The following is a 24,484-nucleotide window of genomic DNA, read 5'->3' as shown; positions in this document are numbered from 1 at the left end:
GCCTCGTTGAATAAAACGCCGGTAGACCTTGGCGATGGTCATGCAAAAAGAAATTGTCGTCAAGAAGTCATGGCACTGTTAAGCCTTGGTAGTAAAGTCGATTTCGTCGGGGTACTCGCCACCGGCAGCGGCAGCACTCTCAGTACCGTTGCAAGAGCAAGAATCTGCAACACCAATTAACATCACTATTCCCTTAACCCTTACCCTCCTCTTTGTTTTCTCCAGCATATCATTCATCACACTCACCCTTTGATCTCTTGCCACAAGCGCAAGCCTCGCCAGAAGACGGCTTTGTGTTTTCTTGAGTGGAGCGCGAGCAAGTGCAGGCACCGGCGGCGCGTTGGTTGCAGCTGCAGCGTGCGCCGCCGACGGCGTTTTCGGTGGATGCTTTTTCGCAGGTGCAGTGCAGAGCGGGCTGCTTGCCGCAGGAGCAGGTGGCTTCTTTTGCGCAGACGCAGCCGCCGGGGCGGCCGCAGCAGGTGACGGGGACGGAGGCGGTGGGGGCGGACATTGTTTGTGGTGTTCTTGTGTTTTGCGGTTGTGGTGTGTGGAGTGGTGCGGGTTTGTAGAGAGGGAGGTTGTAGAGTTGAGTGAGTTTGTTGAGTGGTTGGATGATGTAGAGGTGAGGTGTGGTGGTGTACTGGGTGGTGTTAGCATTTATATGCATTGATGGTTCAGTGAGCTGTTTACCTATGACATAGCTATTGTCCAATCACGAGAGCTCTATTGCTCAGCTTTCACTCAAGTAGCCAATGAACTCGAAGGTGATTACCGACTCCCGGATTAGAAACAGACGGAGGCTGAACCGATTGACCAATCGAAGCATCTCCGATTACCTGCTCACGCGACAGCCGCTTCCAGAATTATCGAGCTTGCTCTTGGCATGGGCTGAGGCATCCCAAGTCTTGCAGCTGTGCTAGGCCCTTTTGACGCTATGCTGACCTTTGTGTTCTTCGATTGGTCCTGCAGATGATTGACCCTCTGTTTTTCCATTGGCGTATCCTTTCGTTGGAGTTTGTGCTCCCTTGCGCCTTTGCAGGGGAGTTTCGAGCCAGTTTCAATACCTATCGGTATAGACTGCCCGACTAACTCATATCTAGAAATGACTTCCCCACAGTGTGTGAGGTACGTCGACTGGACTGTAACAACTGTACGTGGCAGACAGCTATTTAAGACACGCTTAGACGGTTGGACGACACAGATATACGGGATTACTTCTTTGGCTACTCTCAAGATCGACCTCAGCTGATTAGCGTATTTCTCACACGGTTCCAAACTGATCTCCTAGCAAAAACTACACTGCCTTCCTATAAGGAACCTCCAATCTGTGGTGACAGCAACAGTTCGCAGTTTTGATTCTCGAGGTGCTATTAAAATATCCATATCGAGTCGTTGGATATAACGCGCGAGACGACCGCGGTGAACGATACATTGTGGCAGATCTCCGAGGTACCAGGGGGCCATGGTGCAACATTTCTACTTATTCTTTTCGTAGTCTATCGAAGCGACTATCTCTTGAGTTCAAAGCAGAACACAAGCAATGGCATCAATAGCCGCTCAGATTAGAAGCTCAGGAAGATTGGCAGATCGAGAGGTTATGAGTGTTTTCCGACTGGCCACAATGTTTGCATATCGATCGATGCTAATGGCACTATGCCTTATCATGGCTGGAGAGATGCAAATCTTGATCCGTCCAACAGCAAGTTGAAGCACAAAAGCCATAGTGCTCTGTTCAAAGCTTTGGAGATGGATACTACGTGCACACAGCAATCCACTCCTAGCACGTCATTCTCGCAGACGACAAGGAAGAGAAAGGTTCTCTAAGGGCAGTCTGTGATATTGTGCATCTTCTTGAAGTCATCGGCCGAGACGCCCTTAGGGCAGTCGCCAGGGATACCACAGCACATGGGTCCGTTAAGACACAGGCTAGGATGTGTGATTCTGAACCCGTAGTCGCAATCCCGCTTGTAGTACTCGACGGGCTGAGCGTCGGTCTCTTCCAATCTCATCTTGAAAGGCGTACACTTGAAATTGCCAGCGTAGACAATATTACCCATGGCCAGAGGGTAAATGATACCGTCAGGCTCGCAAGTGACGAAATCATTGCCGTTGTAGCGTAACACGGTCTGGTTGGAGAAATCGTCAAGGTCGACCTCGAAAGGCGTGTTGACGGCATTGTCGTAAGGCAAGACCAAGTCTGTCTTGGGCAGAGTGTATTCGAAGCCAAGGACGCCATCGGTAACCACTTCCTGGCCCTGAGGGTCGAGAATGCTGAGCCAGAATGCCTCTGGCTTGTCGTCGTACTTGCTGGCGGTAGGGCCATACAGAATGGTCTTGTCGCTCGAGGAGCAGTCCGGGTCTGATGACGGGCACACAGTGTCGGCGTTGCCACCGGCATAGAAATAGCCGAAACGAGCTTGAACGGGGAGGTTGTGGACATCCGGAGCAGTGTTGTTCCAAATGTACGGGATGTAGGACTTTGCTGCGGATACAGCAGAGACCGCAGAGAGGCTTGTGAGCAGGGGAGAGGTCCTCATTGTGACAATGATGTACGAGAAGTAATTGGATGGAGGAAAGTCTTTCTTGTGAGGAAAAGATGCACTTTGACTTGTAGGAAATAGCTACGTTATATACCGATTCACTCTCGTATCGAGAAGGCGGCGGGATGCACAGATCGACCAGAGATCGACTGATTTACAAAGCTCCGTCATCTAAACACGATGAGAGCACAAATGGCGGCAGGACAATGCGTGAAGGATCTTGAAAGAGTGGATATTGTGTATGCCGTCGGTGCCAAGACGGCCGGAGGCAGAGAGGAACTATTTCTAGGTGTCTGCCTGCTCTATCGATATCTTAAGATTATCAGTTTCCACGACAGCCAGCAATGATCAAGGAAGACGGAACGCTACCTTTCGTTTTCGTAAACCATATGAGATTTGTGTGACTGTAATTGAGATTACTGTGAGCTCGCAGGTGCCGGTTACTCACGCACAGAGTTTGCAGTACGGACTCGCTAATGGGAAACTCTATTGTCTGGACTCGCTTGCGTGCATATAGTCCTGACTCCTGAGCGTCATAGTGTCTGCACAACATTGAGCCTCTGAAAAGAGGACAAAGTGGTGGACGCAATCGATATTCAGCTTCGTTACCAAAGAAACAAAAAAGCAGAAAGCCGAAATCAAGAAGAATACGTTGGTATCACAAAGAAATCTAAGCAGGTCCGCAGCCGCTAAAGAGTTGAAAAGCAGCCCGCATGCAAGGCTGCTTTTTCAACCTCTTTGAACTCATCGGCAACACGTAAGACACACCGCTATAGGGATTCCTTGATCACATGACCAGATGTGCTATGAAAATGTGCGCACCATGCAACTGCAGCTGTAGAGATCCTATCCTAGACAACTTGAATGTACGCGAGTTTGGCGAGGAGAGCGGGCGGTGTTGGTTGCTTCGGGTAACTGCCTTTGCTTGCAGATTTGGAGGGACTGCTCGTCCGGAAGTCATCAAGATTGGGACGAGTATTAATGCTCTGTCGAGGACCCAAACTGGTATTGTTGCACGCATACTGGTACGAGAAACCATTACTCCGTGAACACTTCCTACAGAAAGAAGAACAAAACATTGGAGGAAGTAAGAAGCATCTTCACCATTGTCCGCATCCATCATCTGCCAACAGCCTTCCTGAGCAACCATCGCTCTAGCCAGTGTAAGAGCCATTGGAAGTAACAGCATCCCTAAAGCAGCCAGCAGACTGCGCAGAACATCCAGCTTGATTAGCACCTGGAGCACTACGACACTGATTCTCCTGCGTCTCACAAGCCCCACAAGCAGCATTCTGAGCCGCGCAAAACGCATGATTGGTATCGGGGGCATAGGCACAAGTGCTGTATGAAGCATCACAATCGTATTCTCCATAGACGGAACCAGGGTTTTCGGTGGTGTGGAAGCAGAGTTGAGCATCTACGGTGCATTGGATGCCTTTGGCGTAGTCTGCGGTCACTCTGCAGGACTGTTCGGTTTGCCAGCAGGCTTCGCATGTGTTGCGGGTGTCGTTGCAGTAGCTGTCTGATAGATACGGATTTGCGATGCAGCTGACGTAGGCGACGTTGCAATCGAAGACGGCGCGTTTGACTGGAGTGGCCATGGCAGATGCGGCCATAGTCAAGGCGATGACGGTGCTGTAGAGCATCTTGAACTGACCTTGAAAGGGGATTTGGGGGATAGGTGTTGGTGTTGGTGTATGTTGTTGATGGGGTCGAGGTGTTCTGCTTGATGTTGCTGGTGATGAGCAGATCAAGGTGTGCAATAACTTGCCTTTATATACAGAGGTCCAATCTTATGTTAGCAGACATCGTTCGTATGCTGACTGGACCAACAGTGCCACCTCTTTCGCACTCTTGCTACTACGTAGCATTCTCGCGTCAGATCAAACATCCATATCGTGGATTCAGCAAGGTCTGACCCAAGGTGAAATTCCTCTTTGCAAGCACAAATACTCAAAGCAGCCATATTCTCACCACCGACGACCTAATTCGAAGAATGGTGCGTGGCTGTGGATCGAAGGCGCCCTGCGTGTAGAAAACGAACTCATATAACTCTTGACCTGGTCGAAGACTTCAGCTGGATATTGTCTGTTTCGGGGGATCATGCGCCCAGAGGCGTCGACACATTCATGCATTCGTACTCGAAGTTGTGGGCGTTCTTATGTCAGCATACCGTTACCTCGCCGTGTTGTATTGAACACAGGCTGCATCGACAATATCTCAGTTCCAACTGTACTAAGCACCAAGCTCAAAGTCGCGCGTGAGACATACCAACAATGAACACCAAAGATCAAGCTGCATATCGACGGGAGTCTAGATTAGAAAGTGGAGGTGAGAAACAAGCACGCGTCGGGTCGGCTAATGTTGTCAACAATCCAACGCAACAATTCAAACATGCACCCGATCCGATCTCGGCAGTCTCTTTTCTCCGCAATCTTTCTACCTGCCACGAGGAGATCTCGCAAAGGCCTCGGCCAAGACAACGACTGGGGAAAGCTACCTACCTTTCTACTTTTGTTTCGTCAAGAATCGCGACATTATTACTAGCTTGTTGTATGAGTTTTTTTATCGTAACAGGGCCGTCTTGAGGAGATATGAGACGCGTGACTACGAAACGCTGACCCCAGTCTTTACCGACCGATCCCATCTCTGTCTCTCTTCGCCCTCGCGGCCATGTCAAAGAGGTCTTGGTCCGTGGCGAATGCCGCTCAAGGCTTACTCGAGATGAACTCGGTAATTGAAATCTCTTGACTCTGGGTTTACGATGCAAAAAAAAAGAGGCTTATGACATGTAGGGTTCTCGTAGTGCGACCAACGCTACTTCCATGTCTCCACCACAAGGCCCACAACTGGATTCTCCATCCCAAATCCAGATATCGCGAAAGGTCAAAGCATGTGCTGCTTGTCGCAAACAAAAGGTACTGTCGCCATGTGAATTCTGCTAGTATACCGCACTGAATCGCTTATCTCTGGCTAGATCAAATGTCTTATGGATAACAACAACGGAGAACCGCCATGTCGACGTTGCGTAGAGCGGGGCCTCTCCTGTGTCTTGAACAAAAGTCTGCAAACCTTGATCAGTGAACGATCGCAATGGAAGGACGACATGCATCGGGATATCGTCAACATGCACGGAGCTGTCCAGGATATCTTGAAGAGACTATCGATGCCAGCACTACAGCCACTCAAAGCACCATCAACAGATGATCCCCAAGAAACCTCACCTTACGAAGATACCGTGGTCGGAAAAGTCGAAGACGTCGGTCCCTCTTGTGACAACTCTCCCAAACTACCACCGCAGACAGAGTCTGTACAAAACGTTCCTATCGAATCACTTTATCAGATCACACGGTTGCGTTCGCTACGAGCCGAGAACTCTGGAGATGAGAGCAAGGTCGACGAGGGCTCAGATGTGGTGTCCAAAGGCATTGTATCTCTTGAGGAAGCTGAGCGACTCACGAGACTATATCTTGGACGGCTGGATCACTACGCCTACAGCATTGCGAACAAGTTCACCGACCTGCAATCTATACGACGGCGCTCGGTGGCTCTGACAAACGCAATCCTGACGGTAGCTGCATTGCACGATCCGGACAGCAACCAGCTCTTTGGACCTTGTTTGCGAGAGCTGAAACGAGTACTTTCAGAATCCATGTTTGTGCGTCGCACCGATCGTGAATATCTGCGAGCCATGTGTATTGGATCCTACTGGTTGAGTGATATCTCCTACACCCTTTGCGGACATGCGATTCGACGGGCTATGGGCATCAATCTGAGTTCAAACTATTACAGAGTGTTGAATGATGGTTCGGAAGATGCTGCGGATTGTCTTCGTTTATGGTATATGCTCTACATCTGTGATCAGCATCTGAGCATTCTCTATGGTCGACCCACGACAATACGAATCGACGATCCTAGTTTACAGGGCTGGGAGCGATATCTGGAAGTGCGAGTGGCAGTGGAGCAAGACCGAAGGACTGCAAGTCAGGTTGCCATCATGGTAATCATGGGCTCAGTCAGAGAGTTCTTCGAACGACACAGCAGAAACACACAAACACTACCACAGAGCCTGACGGAGCATATTGCGTCTTTTGACCATCAGATCGATCGATGGGTAGAAACCTGGTACACACATCTAAGTAAGCATTACATCTGTTTCTCCCTCCCCTCTTTGCCAAAACGAGTCACTGAACAATCACCTTCTACAGGACGACGCGACGACATCGGAGACTGGCCCTCCAAAGGCGTCCTCCTGCACTCCAACCTCGCCCGCCTGCACCTCCACTCCCACATCTTCAGAGGCCTAGCCAAGATCCCCATACCCCACTACTTCCGTTCTTCAGCCTCGTCTGCCGTATCAGCCGCTCGAACAATCGTCGAAGTGCTGTTGTCAGACACAGACATGTGCGCAGGTCTAGTGGGCATGCCACACTATCTACACACCATGGTAGCTTTTGCATGCGGCTTCCTGCTCCAAATGACCACAAAGCACGATGGAGATCTGGTGCAACGCACTCAGGTGCATGACTTGATCAATCGTCTGGTGGCGCAATTACGTCTGATGCCAACGGGAAAGTACCATCTAGTCCGCTTCATGGCAGAAGGGCTGGAGAAGATGGTAGAGGCGTCAATGAGGACGCCCACGCAAGCTGCTGCTCAACTGTTCAACGGCGGCTTCCAGTACATGAATGAGCAGCACTATGGCACTGGCAGCACAGCAACACAGATGGATATGCTGGGTGGAACTGCTGCAGCCCAGCAGAACGATTTCGGAAGCGGCAATGATTCATTCATGATACCAGACTTTGGGCTTCCGAATTCGTTCTTGCCGTTTGAGGATCCTGTATTCAGGACTTCGGACTTTGGTTATCTTTAGAAAAGGTATCTCCAAGCCTCTACTACCATTATTCATCTCTCGAATCTTCACGTGAATCGGTATCAAACGTCTGGGGTGTGGTAGTTTGCTTCGAGCTATTGTCATGTTCAAAGACGCCCCCAATCATTTATTTCTACCTTGATTTGCGTGCCACTCAATTTGCAAAGAATAACGTCAAAAACATTGTGAGCGTGATCGGTGCCCTTTTGTCTACCCGGTGAAATGCTATCAGAAAACTCCCATGTCCGTGCTTTTATGCTATTGCGAGAGTGTACATGAAATGAACGCAGCTGATGGAGAAAAAAAACAGAAAGTGAATGAAAAACAGGCTATGAACAGAAAATCAAAAGAGTCATCCGAGTCGAGTCGACAAGCAATCCGAAGGTTTCTGACTCATCGCTTAGTCATGAGAAGCAGATCAATCGCTGTCATAAGGATTCGAAGCCCTTCTGGTAGATTGCTGGCGGTAAGGGTTGCTAGGGTTTCTGCTCATCTCTGATGGTTGACGTCCAGATGTCGTTCTGCTTGCGTCCACGTAGCTCGAGCCTTGTACGTAAGCAGATGGGCTGGTGGGAAGTGCAGGTCCAGTGTTGGGGATGTTGAGGTTCAGGCCTTGACCACCTTGAGCTTGGGTGCGGTATTGCTCATATTCGTCAACTTCAAGACTTGCTTCGGCTGCTTGAGCGTATCCGGAGTATGCTATCGGAGGCACTGGCTCAGAGATCGTCGGTACGCTAGGCTGTGACATGGGGTGGTTCGACGGGCGACGCTTGCCTTTGGTGTTCTCTCTTTGCAGCAGGCCTCTGACCTCTTCAAGGTTCTGGGCACGGTCGTTGCTCGTGCGTTCATCCAATGTACTGCTGTCATTCTCCATCCATGGCTCCTCACGAGTTGTATCCAGACCAGGTGCTTGGGAGTGTAGGTGGTCTACGATTGCGGCTTCCTTAGCCGAAAGACCAAGAGGACCGGTGCCGTTGTGCTTCGAACGTGTCTGAGAAGGACTCATGGCATCCTCGACCTTCTTGTTTGGTACAAGCCTAGCCTTATCTTTGGCATCAGCAGAAGCTTCACGAGCTTCAGTAGCGTATCCGTCCGAGACTGAGACCGAGTATGTTGGATTGGCGGGTCCACCAAGTGCATCACTACCACCGCCAGGACCATTGATAGGCACTCTGCGAAGGGACTGAACAAGCGCGCACATGAATTTGGATCGTCTGGAAGCACGTTGAGTCTCGTTGGCGAAGTTGCCCTTGTGTCTGACTTCAACTCTCAGCTGCAGCTTGGACATGTCGGAGGTTCCCAAGACTTCAACGTCGATATCAGGAAGAAAGTCGCGACTGTTGTCCTTGTCGCAGACGAATGTGATGAGCTCGTTCTTCAAGAGTTGAATGTCCTCGAATGTGGTATCAAAGCTAACGTCGAGGGTGAGCTGCTCCTTCATGAGCTTACTGCGACTGACGTTTTCGATCCAGAGAGCGTTGAGCACGTTGTTAGGGATCTGGACACTCTTACCAACCTCCAAACCACTGACGCGGCGGAAGACAGTGAACAGCAAAGAGATGTGATCAACAGCAAAGTGATCAGCTCCGATGTCAACACGATCTCCGATATCGTAAGGGTGCTTGACGAACAAGAAAATGCAGGATCCCAAGACTTCCTGGGCGGTGACGGAGAAGACGAATGACAAGGAAAGAAGAGTTGTTCCAGCAGTGGCCAGGGTGGTGGTGAAGCTGGCGTTGAGGAAGGCAATGAAGGTGAAGATGATGATGATGAAGACGATGACCATGAGCAGTCTGTCCAGAACATTGATGGCTTGGTCGACATCATGCATGCTGGTTCCGAGGGCCTTGCGATCACGGCTGATCTGGATGATCTGCTGGACAGCCTCGTCGAGGGAAATGTCACCGTTGCAGTCCTTGTCGAGCATGATGAAAGCTTCCTCGGCTTCTTCTCTGCGGTTGTCACCGAGGACTTCGACGAGATCGTCCTCATACAGAGCTTCCTTGCCCTCCATGACAAAGGACATCCACAAACGTCTGGCCAAAGCTTCGGAGGTACGTCTCTTCTCGAGAGCGCCAGTAACAATAGAGTGCGCACTGTTAGGGTTGAAAACCTGCTTTCCAGTAATCTCTTGAGCGACGTTGCCAAAGGCCGAAGTGACCTGGTCACCGAATCTTCCGACGTTCTGCAGCAGGCGGAACGGAGTGACTGACCCGGAGCGCTTGTGACCTGCGCCCTTCTTTCCAAGCATAGAGAGGTTCAATTGATCGGCAATCATGTAGTCTTCCTCGGCAAAGACTTCGTAGGCAGGAAAGAGGGTTCTGGAGGCGTCGTAGAGCAGACCCAGCAGGAAGACGTTGCGCTTGGAGTCCTTGATGCGGGCGTTGAACTGCTTGCGGTGGTAGTTGATGCTGATGAGCTGAATGAAGAACTTTTCGACCAACAGCACGAGGGTACCGATCAGACAGGCGGCGAGAATCTGGTTCATGATCTTCATCCAGTGTGTTTGGCCCTGGTTGTGGGCGCGGCCGTATGGATTGCGGGTCATGAGAGGCATGAAGGTGGCCAAAGACGTGATGGCCCATCCTGCCAGTGACAAGGGGATCTCGAGGGCCTTGATGATAAGAGAGTACTTGCGAGTACCCGAGCTGACGACACCGGCGACAAACTGGAAGACGAAGGGAAGGAAATGGGAGACGATCTTGGATCCCCACAAACTCAACCACACTGGTCGAGAGTTAGCCAACAGGAAGACGAAGGCCGGTGCGAGTACTTACCAATCTCAATCCATGTGAAGAACCAGACGATTGGCACGCCTCCAATCTTTGCGTGGGGAGCAGTAGTGGCTCCGATGATGATGGGAATGGCTATGCAGAGTGCCAGTGGAGAGACGTAGACAAAGTAGCGGGTGATGATGCTGAAGTTGAGGATCTTGTTGTAGATTCTGCCCATGCGATTGAGCGTGTCCTCTTCACCATCGTAGCCAACTTGAGTGTCGTTGATGTTCCTCCTGGCTCGTCGTCCGGCGATGTTGCGTGGAGGCTGGCGTGAATTGGTCTTTGTGAGGCCGAGGCCATGCGAGTTTGCGGCGAGAGGAGTGTTGCTGTCATTCCTCTGAGCGGTCGAGTGGACCTCTTGCAGAGGAATGTCGATGGTTGCGTCACCGTTGTTCATGTTGTCGTGTGGGATGGGAGAAAAGCCGTGGCGAGACAATCGTTGCGAATTGGAGCGTCTCATAGACATGTCAATAGCGAGGTCGCCTTGGCCGGCGTGGGAGGCGTCTGTCTAAATGTCGACCAACGCCTCTGCTGTTGGTGAAACGACGACTCTGCAGGCTGAGAACGAGTCGTGTGCCTTGGCGATCTGTCGGATCTACACTCGAGAAATGAATGTGGGACCTGGAGATGGTAGACGTTCAAAATATGAGATTCGACGAGGAACGCTTCTGTTCAAGAGCCAGAGCGAAAGAAAATGACTCCAGGCCTCGAGGATAGTGATACGTGGCAACACACGAAACAATGCTGTGTTTGTCGAAAGATGGTGGGCGTGCTTCAGCAAGAAAGAAAAAGAGTGACGACGATACGCGTACCAAACCGTTGGCCAGCAGGACCCTGTCTTCGTAACGCGCACGGTCCGCATCTGCAGGAACCTCGCGTTTCACAAAACATTTCTTCAAGCCACCGCTCTTCAATTGTGCCGATCAAGAGACAATCAACCTTGCGACGCTCTTTCTGTGCACTCATACCATAGACATCCATCCTTTGGCAACTCTTCGCCTCTCGAACACAGCATGCCACGTCTGCTATACTCGCCGTCTGCATCCAGGAATAGCATCGTGTAGCTTCAATGTGACATCATGGTTGAGCACCCCGCATCGCATTGCCCTTTTCGCTTCGAGAATCCTCCAGGTGCTCCGCTGCATCCGAGATGCTGCCACCTCATGGACCATCGCGTGTTCCGAGTCACGAGAAAAGCATTCTCACGCCCTGCTGATCAGTCAATCACCCGTATTGCTTGGTAAAGACTGACATCCAAGATTGTCTCACACGAAAGTCCTCGTTGAGTGCTGTAAATCGACCAAGCCTCCCTCAGGTAAGGAATCAATGCATACGTGAACTCCTCGAGCATATCTTCTTCAATGCCATGCAGATGTTGAACCAAAGACTCTATGTATGTAACTTAGGAGGGCGTTGAATACCGTTGCTCTCCCAAAGGCAAAGTTCTGATGTTGTGACTTCCTTCATTGAGAAGGAAGCATCGAATGTGAACACGTGCTGATGAACCTGCCGTACTGCCCGGAGACCATGCGAAGAGAAGTCACGACCAGCATCGGAGCAGGTCGTGAACTCTACAGCTGCCATCTCGCTGGACTTGTTCTATTCGCGGCATCAATTCATATCTTCACAACCATCCCTATTCTCCGCCTATAACACCTATCAATATGGTTCGTCCCCGTGGCTCGGTCCGGAAACACCCCAGATACGAAGACACCAGACGCCAAACTCGCAGGGAGAGACTGCACCAACCTTGTCTAGATGCTGCAAATACCACTACTTTTAATCACAACTGGATGATGAATCCTCCTCTCACCATCACTTCTGATTGGCATCCAAACAGTATGCCGTGGCCGTTGTCCTAATGATACATGATATACTTACATCATCAAGGGAACCAGTTCGAGCCCTTGACTCGTTTTGACGAACGCAAATCTACATGGTTCGCCAACCGCCGTTCGAGACGCAGAAGAGCGAGGGATCACAAGAGAAAGGAGTTTGTCGAACTTCAGCTTGCTAATCTGGACGCCGAACTGTCGAATCGTTTCGACAATGTCATCAGGACGAATGACCACAACTCCAACGTCCAACTGCCGGAACTCGATTTCTCGCCCATGCAAGTGGTCAAATGGCGACCTTCAGCACTGCCTTCAGTGCCTCCACCTACAACGCATCTCCAACCTACGTCTGATACGGACTGGTCAAAGCTTGAGATCAACTTCTTTTCACCACCCAGGAAGGGCTCGTATCCTCCACTTCCATCTCCACCGGTCGCTCTGATGACAGCAGCCGAAATCGGCCTTCTCACTCCGTTGTTGACACCTAAGGTATTCTTGCCTGACCTCATGCACAACTCACGAGTTACCGCGTCTACTCCGAGCGATGTGTCAATCGTGACACCATGGATCCTAGGTCCCACCATCCTCGAAACCGTCGGCCAGAACACATGTCTGCCAAAGGGTTCTCCAGAAGATGATGATAGCGCCTCAACATTCGTAGCAGCAAAACTACCATGGTTCCATGACGTTGACCCGTTCGATCTGGCTGCCCCCTTGAGTTCCGATCTCGAGTCTAGCAAGGACGAACATCTCAAGTCACAAATACCGTCGACGAGATGTACCCTGTACCACAAGGACGACTACGATCTCGAGGAGCGCTCTATACACTCTTCCCAGTCACTACGTAGTTGCGAGGAAGGTAGAATGACAGGACTGGTACATGCCGAATCAGCCACTACCCAAGCCTACGCTCTCGGTGCTGAGTGGCTTGAGGAGCCGATTGTGGATTTGCCTTACGATATCATCGGCGATTGGAATGACGAGCCTGTTCTTGACTGGAACGGCAAGCTTGTTGTCGATTGGAACGATAAGCCTATCGAAGATTATTCTGATGATCTTGTCATGATCGAGCACGACGCGGACACCTACGGTTGGACCTTCTTGTCCGAAGGCAGAGCTTTGAGTGACTGCGTCTCGACTCTGAGCTCGGCGTTCTCGAGCATGGAAGTCCTTCCACTGCCACTAAGAGATTCTTTCATGGAGAAATTATCTGCCTATGAAGGGCCTGTTCGTGAGTTGGCCGAGAACGAGGTACAGATGCGCAGAATTTCAAAGTCAGCTTGGGATTCGGAGTCTGACTTTTTGATTCCTGCTTTCTTCTAGGAGGGAGACAAGACTCTGAGCGAGGAAGTCTTTGACAGTGCGGTGTTCTCAGTGTATCCGATACCATCTGAGGATGACTATGGCTGGGACTGGTAAGAATGGAAACGAGTGCCAGCCGATGTTGACAGTGCACTATCTATCTGAGTATGAGTAGACACAAATCGGACAGACCCTACGTCTCCATGCTTCTGTTTGGCGTGTGACTGGATCAGCTCGACTCACCTTATTCATTTGAGTTGTGGTGTAGCACCGTTCGAGCGAGTTGTTTATTCTAACCAGGAGATTTGGATTACCATTACCAAAGCGAGCAAGCCGTGCCTTTGGGCAAAGGTGCAAAAACGACAATCGTTAAGAAACATCAATCATGATCAAATAGCCATCTCCTTGGCAGCAGCAGCATCAGCAACAGCATCTCCAGAGCGCTGCTGCTCATACGATGGCGTGACGCTGTTTTCCTCCAACTCAGGCCCCTGACCACCATACGCCTTCCCCACCCCATCACCAAGATACTTGTGCAACTCCTCGCCATAGCTCATCCACTGCATCTTGGCCACCGTCTCTTTAGCCATAAACACCTGCATGGCTCCAAACATCCATTGCATGACCAACGGTACATTGACAAAGTATTTGACGCTTAAAGTTTCTGGGTAGTGGGCGGTGAAGAGCTTTATGGCTGCTTGGGAGGCGGCTTTTACTTCTGGCGGTTGGCGGAGGAAGGAGACGCGCAGGTAGTCGTGGATTTGGAAGGCGAGGTGGGGGTCGGGGCCTTTGGTGTAGTCGGGGATTGGAGTGGAGGTTGTCGAGAGGGAGAGGGAGGAGATTGTCAACTCCATCAGGGCTACGCGCCAGCGGATGAATCTGTAGAGTGGTCAGTTCGAGTTTGTCCCTGCTGGTCACTCTCTGGGCCTCGTTGTGGTTGTGTCTTGCTTACTCGTCTAGATCGCCAAATGTCTTTTTCGTATCTTTTACTGCGCCGTAGACGTTGAAGGTTGCTATGTCCTCGTCGTTGGGACTGCCGGGTACATTCTTGAGGTGCGTCACGTATCCCAAGCCTTGGAATTTCGTCTTGTCAAACACTTGCTTCATGACTTGCAGCGGCTTGAACTCTTTGCGCCATTTCAGTGCTCCTAACAATTGTTCGCTTGCTTTGTTGACTTGGCCTTGGTTTGCGCGGAGGAACTTTTGAAGGATGAGGAGGGTGCTGAAGGGTGCGGGTTTTCCTCTGTGTTTTTTTCGGAGTCTGCAGTTAGCTGATTTGTTTTTGTATATGGGACAGGTAGAGGTAGGTGGTGGTGATTGTACTCTTCAGCAGGGGCAGACAGCTCTACTCCATACATCTCAGCATATCCCGCTTCTGCGATCAGCTCGCCCAGCTTCGCAGACATTTTGAGCAACGCATGGTTTTCGGGCAGATTATCCCAATCCGAGCCCGACTTCTTGATTGCGGCGTCTACTTTGGCATTGAGCTCTGCTGCGTTGACCTCTGGAGATTGTGTGAGCTTGCTGTCATCATGGATTCGTTTTTGCATGTGTGTGAAGCTAGGAGGCAACATACTGTTGGCGTCTGGACTCAGTAGTGTACTGTTCATTGTTTTTGTGCTTTTACTCGGGTGTTTTTTGAGATTCAGGTTACGACGACGCGATTGATAAGATGTGACGCGTTGAGAGCGGCTCGGGTGTCGGGAAGCTCACGTTGATGTCTCGTGGAAAGCACGGTCAATGATCACAGCAAAAGTATATAATAAAGCTTGATATCAAATGCTTCAACAACATCCGATATGGTCTAGTGGCTAGGATTTCTCGCTCTCATACCGTTCTATACCAATGGAACAACTAGGTCCGAGGAGGCCGGGGTTCAATTCCCCGTGTCGGAATTTTAATCTTTTGGCTCTTGTTTTTGCAAGGTGCACTCCATAGTCATAAGAACTCAAATCAACTCGAAGTCTAGCGCTTCTCTTTTTTGTTCAACTTTGCAACTCTCGAGTATCCCAATTGAGCCGCTTGTTATGCAGTGATGAGTAGATATTTTGCTTGGCTCAGAGTGCGATGAAGATCACACCGAGGTCGAGCCCGTCTTCCAAACTTCGAGCTGCTCGATTAATATCTTCGTCAATGTCGGCCACATGCTCTTTAGATGCCCTGACGCCCCCCCATATACAAGGCAGGACATATTGTACTCTCAAAGAAGCTATCTCAGACCCCAAAAGCAATGTCTATGGAGAGCAAACGAGAGTTTCCGTCTTGAGATAGTTGCTGGGGCTGCAACCCTGACTTGATGTGATCAGATTCCATCCAAAATCTTTTGGGAAGAAAGCTCACGAGTAACTAACGAAGAAGATATGTGGGTGTCGCTTCAGCTGAATAGGATAGTCGTGTAATCTGATACAGGATGTGGACGAATAACGAGCTATCATTTCACCTCCCACTGATGAACACCCCTCTCTGTGTGTTTCCAATATCTAACTGTTCTTACCAAGCAAGCCACTTTTGTCCTGTTCTAAACAACCGAAACTCCTCTCTTCCTGTAGGAAATCTCTACAAGAACGCACACCATCCAATGTACATCTGACACAAATTCCACGGATCCGTAGCCTGTCCAATCAATGCATTGACATGTCCCTCCACACTCAACGGCACAGTCTCTCCCCTGAGGAATCCCTTGAGCTTTCCGCTGACTGAATCCAAAACTTCTTGCGGCGTCTCTGGCACTCCCACCGTAGTCCTCTTCTTCTTGCCGATAAAATCGGTAGTGGGATCGTGCAAGAATGTCTCCAGGATGTTCATCAACGTATCCTGGTGCTGACGAAGCAAGCCCAATGTCAATTCCGCTGATTTGCGGAAAGGTCCTTCGTAGCCATAAGCTCCCATTGCCGCAATCATGTTGTGTGTCAAGCGGAAAGGAACGAGTTCTGGTTTCTCGAACGTGAGTCCCTTGTCGAACAGACAGTTGAAGTCGACATGGAACACGCCACCGGTATCTTCTTGTAGCAAGATGTTCTCTCCGTGTCGATCGCCAAGGCCGAGTACATGTCCTACCATTGACATGACTGCTGCCGAGCGGGCGTATCTCAGTCGAGCAGCGAACCAAGAGTCAGGCTCAGGGAACATCTCGGCGAACCACTCATGAAGGATCGACGGGAACACCTTCAGCACCTTTTCTGTGAAGATGTCCACATTGGCCGGATTAGCGCTCGCCTCGCCGAGAAAAACTCGCAATTCGTTGTAGTTAGGCTGGACACCCTTTCGCTGGTACAGCTTGAGAAGAATATCGCGCAGAGGCTTGATGCCCTCCACCCACTCGATGGTGCCGGACTCCTCACTCAATGGCGTCACTCCATACGTTTTGATGTAGAGTCGTCGTTTGCTTGACTCCGTGTCTCGTTTCAGCGCTCTGTTGATCATCGTGTTGAACTCCATCAGACGTTGATCTTTTCTCAGATCATCCTTTGGCTTGCACAGGAGTCCATACTGTTTGCCATCCGAGCCTCTCACTGTCAACTTTCGTGGTCGCTGAAGAGAGTTGAGCACCAAAACTTCGTCACTGAAGCTTTGTATGGTGATACGCTCCTGGGCGAACGCCACAAACTTCCGAATATGGAATGCATCCTGTACGACTGGAGCATTGGCTGTCAGGGTAGACTCCAAGGGTATGACAAGAGGGTTAGGCGCCAACTTGTGATTGAAGTTTAAATCCTTGGATAGACTGACGTTCGCCGAACGTGTTTCGATGTGAATTTCACAAGCTTGTAGCAGACCATCCGAGAGTTTTTGACCATGCGTTATCATCACGCGCAAGTCAAGACCGGCTGATTCATTCTTGGGTCTGTTCTTCGGGTCTTTCAGCTTGTTGATGATGGCCACGCCACGACTTGCTCTGTCTGGTGCGGAGGCCTTGCAAACCGCTAGCACGAACCAAAGTGCTTGGCTGGGATGGGCCGTAACAATCTTTTGGATGATTGTTGACAAAACTTCGTAAACCTTGGTGTTTGGGTGAGTGATACGTGAGATCATCTGAGGTAGAGCGTTGTAGAAAATGTACGGAGGTATTCTGTCGAAGTACTTTTTCATCTGCTTGTGGATTGCATCGAGCCAGGAAGAACGTTTGACCATCACTTCGCTTTGTGCGTCATTTCGGGTCTTCTGTATACAATCCATACCTAGATCCAGCCAGAGCGTGATGATCTTTGGGATTGTTTGGTACCAGTATTTCGAGCCGAATGGTACGGATCGCAAGTAGTTTTCGATGACCAGCTTAGTCAGTTCTCCAGAGACGAACGGGTCAGACTGCTTGTGAGCAGGAAGAGTTTTAGAAGCATCCAGAAGCATGTTGTAGTGTTTTCCTAGATAGTAGTGACCCTTCTCCCATCTCGAGTAATGCCTAGCGGCATATTGATACTTGACTACAACTTTGGTCGCCTGCGTCTGTCCAGAAGCATCCAGCCATTTAGCTAGCAGCAGATGCGCCCTCGCAGAGAGCATGTTCTGCTTCTGCTGTGCTTCATCGGAATTACTGGTGTCAATCGCCTTCTGGTCATGAGTGGCGAATGTGTTGGACGCAATGGCACCTTCAAGACTTCGAATAGCTTGTCTGTGCTGATCATCTTTCCAAAGCAGTCTAGCATGCTCTATTTTGGCAGCATCGTCTCCGCAGTTGAACGCATTGAGTACAGCGTAATGCGCGACAGTTGAAACGTTGGTCTTTCTAGCAAGGCGAGCTGTCGTAAGCCAGGAGCTGCCAATACTAACTTTCGAGAAGTCAACACTCGACAGCCGCATGACCGCACGGCGAATACCAAGCAGGTACTGCTTGTCAGAGATGTATGATCCGACCACGGCCAATCTCTTATCCATGACGGCAAGAATGGATGACGCGGCTGGGTCCTGAGCGACGGGAACATGGACTGCTCCACTGAGTGCACCTATCTCATAAACGATATGGAGTTTCAGGAGAACGTCATGGCAAGCCTGGAGTGAGCTTGCAGAGACAGAAGTGATGCCCTTGACCACGGTGTTGCGGAGGTTGTTGACCATGGCCGACACTGCATCTTGTTTCTTCTCTTGCATAGCGAGAAGCACTCTGGCAACGCCCACATTGAAGTCGGTCTGGCTTTCTTCCGAAAGATCGGAAAGAGCATCCTTGAGAGTGTCAAATCTCTCTGTCGTCCAGCACGCCTCTGTGATATACGACAGGAGTGTATTCTTGCCGCCCTGACTCGAGTTTCCATTGTAGAATGATGCGTATCGCAAGACTTGATCGTATTGACCAGATTCCTTGAGACAGCTCAGGAGATCGATTTGGCGGCTGATGTTCGAAGGCTCTTTGACTAGCTCGAATTCGTACCAACTCTGTGCAGCTGACCACCTTCCCGTTCTTTGATGTTGGAAAGCTTGTTGCTCCGGACTTAGGATGTTGAGATGCGCTGATATCCCATCAAGGCCATCGGGCTCATCAATCTGAGAATATATCGAGTGCAATCGTTGGAACATCGCGTCGTGTTCTTTGGCGTCTTGGTTCGTTTGTCTCTGGGACTCGCTCCGGATGTAGCTCTCCCAATGAAACAAAGCGCGAGCATATGAGCCACACTCCATAGCACGTTGAGCAATGATGTCCGCAGGTATTGATCTTATGATACTCTCAACACTTTCAATCTGACCGACATCCTTGACCTCCTCCAGTTCCGAAGGAGGATGGCCAGCTCGCAAAGCTGCCGTTCGATACGCAGCCATCGTTCGTTTCTTCTCTTGTAACCATTTCGACATGTAGTCCAGCACGGCAAAGACGTTCTCACTGCATTGTCGAAGCGCTTCCTTTTCGGACTCAACAATCGATTCGGTCGACAAGACTGTCAGCATTTCGACCCCAATGTCCTTGGCCTCCTGCACAGTACCGCCGAGAACGATGTTGAGTGCCACATAAGGGAGCAGAAAGCTGGCAATCGAGATATCATGCCGGGTGATGATGCGAGCCAGGATGGGAAATACCATCTCTGCGTTGTCACCTTTGCCTCTCCACAACATATCGTAGGCCCATTCGCGAAGCCATGTGCTGTGACGTTTTTCAATGGCAAAGACCGGGTAGCTCCGTTTCTTAGGTTGGACTGATGAGCTGCTGTTTAGCAGGTATCTTGAGCTCAAGAACGGAGTAAGCGTATTCCGGACGCTTTCTGTCATCTCTGACCAGCGGTTGTGCGCAGGACCAGCTTGTGATGGCCGCAAACGTGCAGTTGCTGCTTCGTTGAAACCACAGAATCGAACCAACTCCTGCATGACATAAGCCAGGAAACTTTGGTCTCGTGCATTTGTGGAGGATCTAAATGCTGGAACCAGAACGTCTTCGAGCATGATGGCAACCCAGTTAATAACTTCAGTGGCTTTCTCAAAGTTGGAGAGCACAAGCACTTGTCTCTTGCTGCTACTCATATCAACATTGTTCGGGTCGAGACACCCAATGATACCAATGCATTGTGCACTTAGATCAACGACAGTAGAGTCATGGTCGGCATATCTGGTGCACACGTCCAGAAGAGCGCGCATCAAATTTGCTATCGTAGCTTTAGGTTGTTCGCTAACAGCTGCTTCGTGAACAAATCCCTGGTTTTCGCCGAGCCAGGGAACCAGCTCGCGTAGTCCTTGAGTGACGATTGCGACGTTTTCGTCATGCAGTCGTTTGGCAAATGCACGAAGATGAACCTCCGGGCGCTCGTCCTTCTTCAATCTCTGAATCTCCAGGCCAATCTTGGACATCAACGGGATCGAGGCTAACGAAGGTATGGTCATAAGCTTCTCTCTGATCACATTGCTATGAGTCTTGACCATTCCGCTGATGGTGTCGTGGATCTTCATTTGCAATACTGACGAGAGGCCGTCCCAGTGTTGAGCCACAAGGGCAAATGTATGATCAACCATGTCAGCAACATCGTCACCCTCAAGAACCTGGACCAGAGTGAGCCAAGCGGAAAGTGCTGCTTCTTGAAGTTGAGGCTGGTCGATGGCACTCTGTAGACACGCTCTTATCTAAACTTCGGTAAGTCATGGGTACGGTAGGCATGGCTTGGAGAGGAACATACCTGAGGAAGAGCTACGCTAACCTTGCTCTTAGCTAAGATGATCATTTGTTCGATTGCCTTTACACAACGAAGCTTCTCTGATGGAGAGAGCGATAGAGTGTTATCAATCGAGTTTGAGAACTCGGTCATTATGCCCAAAATATGCGCTTCAAAGAAACTGATAATCATACGATTAGTTTTCGCGTTAGGCTTTGAATGAGTTGGTTTCCCCTCTACCAGCATAGCGAAGATCTGGATGGCTTGATGTGCCTGTGACGCGCAGATACGTTAGCTTTTTGTTGAAAGGAAAAGACACCGGTGGCAGATGACGCACCTTTGATGCGTTCGAAGCATCTTCGTCTCCTGCAGTCTTGAGCATCTCACAAGCGATTAGAACAGGATTTGATCTGACCAGACTTCCTAAGTCGTTACTCTGAAAGCCAGGAGCGACCTCAGCCAGACACCTCGTGGCATTGCCTTCAACATCTCCAGATGATTGGTAGAGCAAAGTAGAGATTACAGCAGCAAGATTAGCAGGCGGTTGGAGACAAATGTCTTGTATGCTGGTTTCTGCACTGCGAGCTGAAGCGATACGCTGTAAAATATCCTTCTTCTTCGTTAGGACGAGAAAAGGTACAGTATCTCGTTGTGTCAACAGCAAGAAGTGGCTGACGCTCATGCCTAGAAATTCAGAAAGCTGCTGGGCCTTCTGGGGTTTAGTAGTGAGATCTTGGATGACGGCAACAGCGACACTGCGATAAAATGGTTTGAGGAGCGTCTGTGGTGAGAAAGACAGTGTTTCGGCAATATCCTCTAGCTGTTGTGACTGTTAGAGGAATCGACCAGATCAAAGTAGGTGACATACCTCGCTGTATGCAAGAGAGCATATCAGAGAATTTGGATGACCCAGGTAGTCAACCAATCTGAGCAACGCCAGATTGAGCTCTTTCTCCCCGCATACCCTACTGCCGTCAGCATCTTAGCGTGCGATCAAGGAAATATGACACTCACACTGCGACTCTGCCCCAAGCCAATATCAACGTCTCGTGTTGACCTATAATGTCTTTCGTCGAAAGTGCCCTCAAAAACTTCAAAGCAACCTGTCGGTTGTTGTTGCGAATCTCGGTGGGTAGTCCCTCGCGAAGAAAAGCAGCCAGTGTTCGTCTGTCCATATTAGTGATAGATTAGTTTGTTATATTGCTTCGACTTACCCTGCAGCAACTCGTAATTCTCTGGAAGAACTGTGTAGGTATTTCAAGCAAGATTCTGCTAGAAAGGACTTTCCAAGTTCGAGTTCGTTAGGATTTCTATTATGCAACACAATTGAACGAATTGCCAGGATGGCAAGCACTCTATTCCTGTCGGAGAGCTGGAGATCTTGACTCTCGAAGAGTTCTGTGAGCATCAAAAACATTTCGTTCCAGTCGTCGCCTCGATCGTTCTCTTCCCATGTGTTCTTGTCTGGTTCTTGCCGTAGACAGCGATTACCGTCGCAGATCGGACATTTGCCGTTGTGTAAGTTGTTTGTTGCAGCACAAGCACAAGATCCGATAGTCTGCCAGAACGTGCTTCGTTGCTCTTCGGACATGGAGGCATAACAAGTTCTATCGAAAGTCAGAACATTGATGAGTAGGTAGCTTGGAGGGCAAACTTACACCATGTCAGGGCCATTCGTAGTTGTGCCGTCTCTGCCTAGAAGAGCGGCGATCCTACGTTTGAGCTTTTGGTATGGATCTTCTGAATTGTTGTTCGAAATCTCGAATCCCGGATCGTTGAGAGTCTGTAAACCTTTTCGAGCAGACTTTGCCGTCGCTGGTTGCAAGGCTGGTACTTCAGAGTGAAGCCCGAGGACATGGTCGGTCATGACTATGTCGGTCTGGCCATCTGTTTTGTGTCGTTCCAAACACTGATGTACCACACGCCGCAAAGACTCGTTGGCAGCCTCGAACTTTGAGGAATCGCGAGCAAAGGCTCGGAGAGAAGGGAGCAGAAATTCTTCGATTATGTATTCATACTCCGCACCATAGCGATCGGTCAACTTCTCGATGGTTAACACAAGCTCCTTCTGCAACTCAACATCTAGCGGTGCCCTTCCGTCATGAACAATAAGCCTTGAGCAACACTCGGACACGCTACCCAGCATATAGGATATGCGGTTATGCGCAGTCGAATATGATGAGCTGTCCAAAATGAAATTTTGAAGATGGAGGATTTGCAAAGCAAAGATGGAAAAGAAAGATTGCTGTTCAAACCATAGTTTGTGTTGAAATAGTATCCGACTTAGACCGATGACAGAATCAGACAGCCATTTGTGCAAGGGAAATGTTGACGTCTGGAATCGGGTCATGGTTGATTTTACTGACGCAATGTTGCGCAGAGCGGAAACAAGCAATAGTTGTATTCTGGTGGCTGATAGAGGGTCATTTAAAGACAACTGATGGCCTAGAGACAGAGCAGGGTTGTTCTTTGAGCCAGGCCATACGTTTGACACACTCCTGACGGGTGGTAGCAGCACAGCGTTGACGTGTGCAGCAGTCTTTGAGAAAATGCGACTATCTTGGAGCAGTAGAAAAAGATCAGTAAGACAGTCCCGAAGCATTTGCAGCAATGCTTTAGCGTATGGCCACAGATCCAAGGTCTTGGACAGACTCAACACTAGTGATGAAATAAGAGAAGCCAAAGAGTCTTGCAGTCGATGGGCCTTTGAGTGCTTGGAGAGCATGAGCAGCTTGGGGAAAAGCCAGAGCAAGAGATGCGGATGTTGATCTGAGCTCGACGATGCATTGTGGAAGAGGATGTCGGGCTGTCTCTGAATGGTAGACTGGATGACAGCAAGACTATCGACTGCTTGAGGTATCAAGAAGTCCCATTGAGCAAAGGGATCATTGTGGAGAAGGACGTCAAGACCCGCCTCGACAACAACATTGATCAATTTATGGTTGACGTCGACATCAGTCTCGGGCACTGAGGTCTTGTTGAGAATCTCTTGGAGGAGCTGACGGAATGTGACGGTCGTGTCTGGTTGGTTGACACCGCGGGCAGTGTCGACATGGTTCCTTACAAGCTGAGCAGCAAGGGTAGAGGGTGGAGGAAGATTTGCATCGGTCAAATCATCGCCACCAAAGGAAGCGGCGGCGCGAGCATGATTCTGCGCGAGAAGCCTTCCAACCATCTTGCGAGTCTCGATCAAGACACGGCCGTAGGAGCAGTAGACGGCTCATTTGGCGAATGTTTGATGCTATCTGAGTATAGTTGGTCTAGAGGAAGACGCGACCAAACGAGGGCACGCCGTCACGTGCTCCGTAAATTGATGGAGCTGGAAGGGTCGAGATTCTGGCAAGGCGAGCGCCGCACGCAAGCACTCACCAACCATCACCAAGCAATCACAAAGTCGCTGTTCTGACTCAAATACCTATCATCCAAGCACCGGACCGTCACACGATACGCGCATCCAGGCCGCACACAATAAAGAGAAGCACTCAACATGGCCGTATTCCCTGCCAAACGCTTCCGCTCGCGCTCATACAACAGCACCGTGCCTGCCAGATACCGCGCACTGCTAGCGAAACATCCTTTTGCTCTCTTCGGCCTCCCCTTCATTGCGACAATGGTCCTGGGCTCTTTCTTCTTGACCCCGGCAACCGCAATCAGATACGAAAAGCACGATCGCAAAGTCAAGCAGTTGACCAAGGATGAAGAGCTCGGCATTGGCAAGGATAGGCGCAGGATTGACCTGAAAGAGGAGTACTACGTACGTATACCGCTCTCTCTCGTCGATGGAGCCCCGTCTGACTCGAAGCGCAGAGACTGGCTGCCAAAGATCTCGACAACTGGGAGCAAAAGAGAGTCAAGAGACTCCCCGGCGAACACGACGGCATCCTCTAGGTCGCTCCTTCGACCATTCACCTCTTTGTTCTTCATCGCATATACCGTTTCGTCTTCTGGGTTTAGCAAGGCGTTGGTCTGGGAAAATCATGGCTTTCACGAGAAACATCATATATTACAATACCGTTGGTCTATCTTTGAACCATTGCACAACATTGCCCTCGCATTGCTTCGACATGCGTCCCGTCCTCCCGAAAGTTGC

The 24,484-nt window shown here is 50.1% G+C and overlaps 9 protein-coding genes across 9 annotated transcripts; 3 read left to right on the top strand and 6 right to left on the bottom strand.

The window, feature by feature from the left end:
• Nucleotides 1–78: 78 nt before the first annotated feature.
• On the bottom strand, nt 79–511 carry M436DRAFT_53633 (uncharacterized protein; the record flags this gene model as incomplete). The annotated part of the gene is made up of 2 exons (XM_013569113.1): nt 79–164; nt 247–511. 2 exons carry the CDS (start codon nt 509–511, stop codon nt 79–81), a joined length of 351 nt encoding a protein of 116 aa, XP_013424567.1.
• Nucleotides 512–1,820: 1,309 nt separating this feature from the next.
• M436DRAFT_53619 (uncharacterized protein) lies at nt 1,821–2,621 on the bottom strand (the record flags this gene model as incomplete). Its single annotated transcript, XM_013569110.1, has 1 exon — nt 1,821–2,621. A coding segment is annotated over one exon (801 nt), but the record flags the coding sequence as incomplete, so codon positions are not given.
• Nucleotides 2,622–3,694: 1,073 nt separating this feature from the next.
• Nucleotides 3,695–4,186, bottom strand: M436DRAFT_66365 (uncharacterized protein; the record flags this gene model as incomplete). The annotated part of the gene is made up of 1 exon (XM_013569197.1): nt 3,695–4,186. The coding sequence occupies one exon, from the start codon at nt 4,184–4,186 to the stop codon at nt 3,695–3,697; it is 492 nt and encodes a 163-aa protein (XP_013424651.1).
• Nucleotides 4,187–5,529: 1,343 nt separating this feature from the next.
• M436DRAFT_53515 (uncharacterized protein) lies at nt 5,530–7,416 on the top strand (the record flags this gene model as incomplete). The annotated part of the gene is made up of 2 exons (XM_013569089.1): nt 5,530–6,679; nt 6,749–7,416. The coding sequence occupies 2 exons, from the start codon at nt 5,530–5,532 to the stop codon at nt 7,414–7,416; spliced, it is 1,818 nt and encodes a 605-aa protein (XP_013424543.1).
• Nucleotides 7,417–8,176: 760 nt separating this feature from the next.
• On the bottom strand, nt 8,177–10,644 carry M436DRAFT_10639 (uncharacterized protein; the record flags this gene model as incomplete). Its single annotated transcript, XM_013569038.1, has 2 exons — nt 8,177–10,143; nt 10,194–10,644. Coding segments are annotated over 2 exons (2,418 nt in total), but the record flags the coding sequence as incomplete, so codon positions are not given.
• Nucleotides 10,645–11,857: 1,213 nt separating this feature from the next.
• On the top strand, nt 11,858–13,351 carry M436DRAFT_66362 (uncharacterized protein; the record flags this gene model as incomplete). The annotated part of the gene is made up of 2 exons (XM_013569196.1): nt 11,858–12,032; nt 12,084–13,351. The coding sequence occupies 2 exons, from the start codon at nt 11,858–11,860 to the stop codon at nt 13,349–13,351; spliced, it is 1,443 nt and encodes a 480-aa protein (XP_013424650.1).
• A 368-nt stretch (nt 13,352–13,719) lies between these two features.
• Nucleotides 13,720–14,736, bottom strand: M436DRAFT_53518 (CRAL/TRIO domain-containing protein; the record flags this gene model as incomplete). The annotated part of the gene is made up of 3 exons (XM_013569090.1): nt 13,720–14,209; nt 14,283–14,573; nt 14,654–14,736. The coding sequence occupies 3 exons, from the start codon at nt 14,734–14,736 to the stop codon at nt 13,720–13,722; spliced, it is 864 nt and encodes a 287-aa protein (XP_013424544.1).
• A 1,150-nt stretch (nt 14,737–15,886) lies between these two features.
• On the bottom strand, nt 15,887–21,802 carry M436DRAFT_53559 (uncharacterized protein; the record flags this gene model as incomplete). The annotated part of the gene is made up of 6 exons (XM_013569095.1): nt 15,887–20,365; nt 20,419–20,667; nt 20,732–21,214; nt 21,263–21,359; nt 21,409–21,561; nt 21,609–21,802. 6 exons carry the CDS (start codon nt 21,800–21,802, stop codon nt 15,887–15,889), a joined length of 5,655 nt encoding a protein of 1,884 aa, XP_013424549.1.
• Nucleotides 21,803–23,881: 2,079 nt separating this feature from the next.
• M436DRAFT_84542 (uncharacterized protein) lies at nt 23,882–24,282 on the top strand (the record flags this gene model as incomplete). Its single annotated transcript, XM_013569257.1, has 2 exons — nt 23,882–24,148; nt 24,202–24,282. The coding sequence occupies 2 exons, from the start codon at nt 23,882–23,884 to the stop codon at nt 24,280–24,282; spliced, it is 348 nt and encodes a 115-aa protein (XP_013424711.1).
• Between the last annotated feature and the right edge of the window lie 202 nt (nt 24,283–24,484).

This window comes from Aureobasidium namibiae, assembly GCF_000721765.1.
Source record: "Aureobasidium namibiae CBS 147.97 unplaced genomic scaffold scaffold_16, whole genome shotgun sequence".
In the NCBI taxonomy this organism is placed as follows: domain Eukaryota; kingdom Fungi; phylum Ascomycota; class Dothideomycetes; order Dothideales; family Saccotheciaceae; genus Aureobasidium; species Aureobasidium namibiae.
The sequence above is the reverse complement of the archived record's forward strand: the minus strand, read 5'-3'. Positions and strand labels throughout refer to the sequence as shown.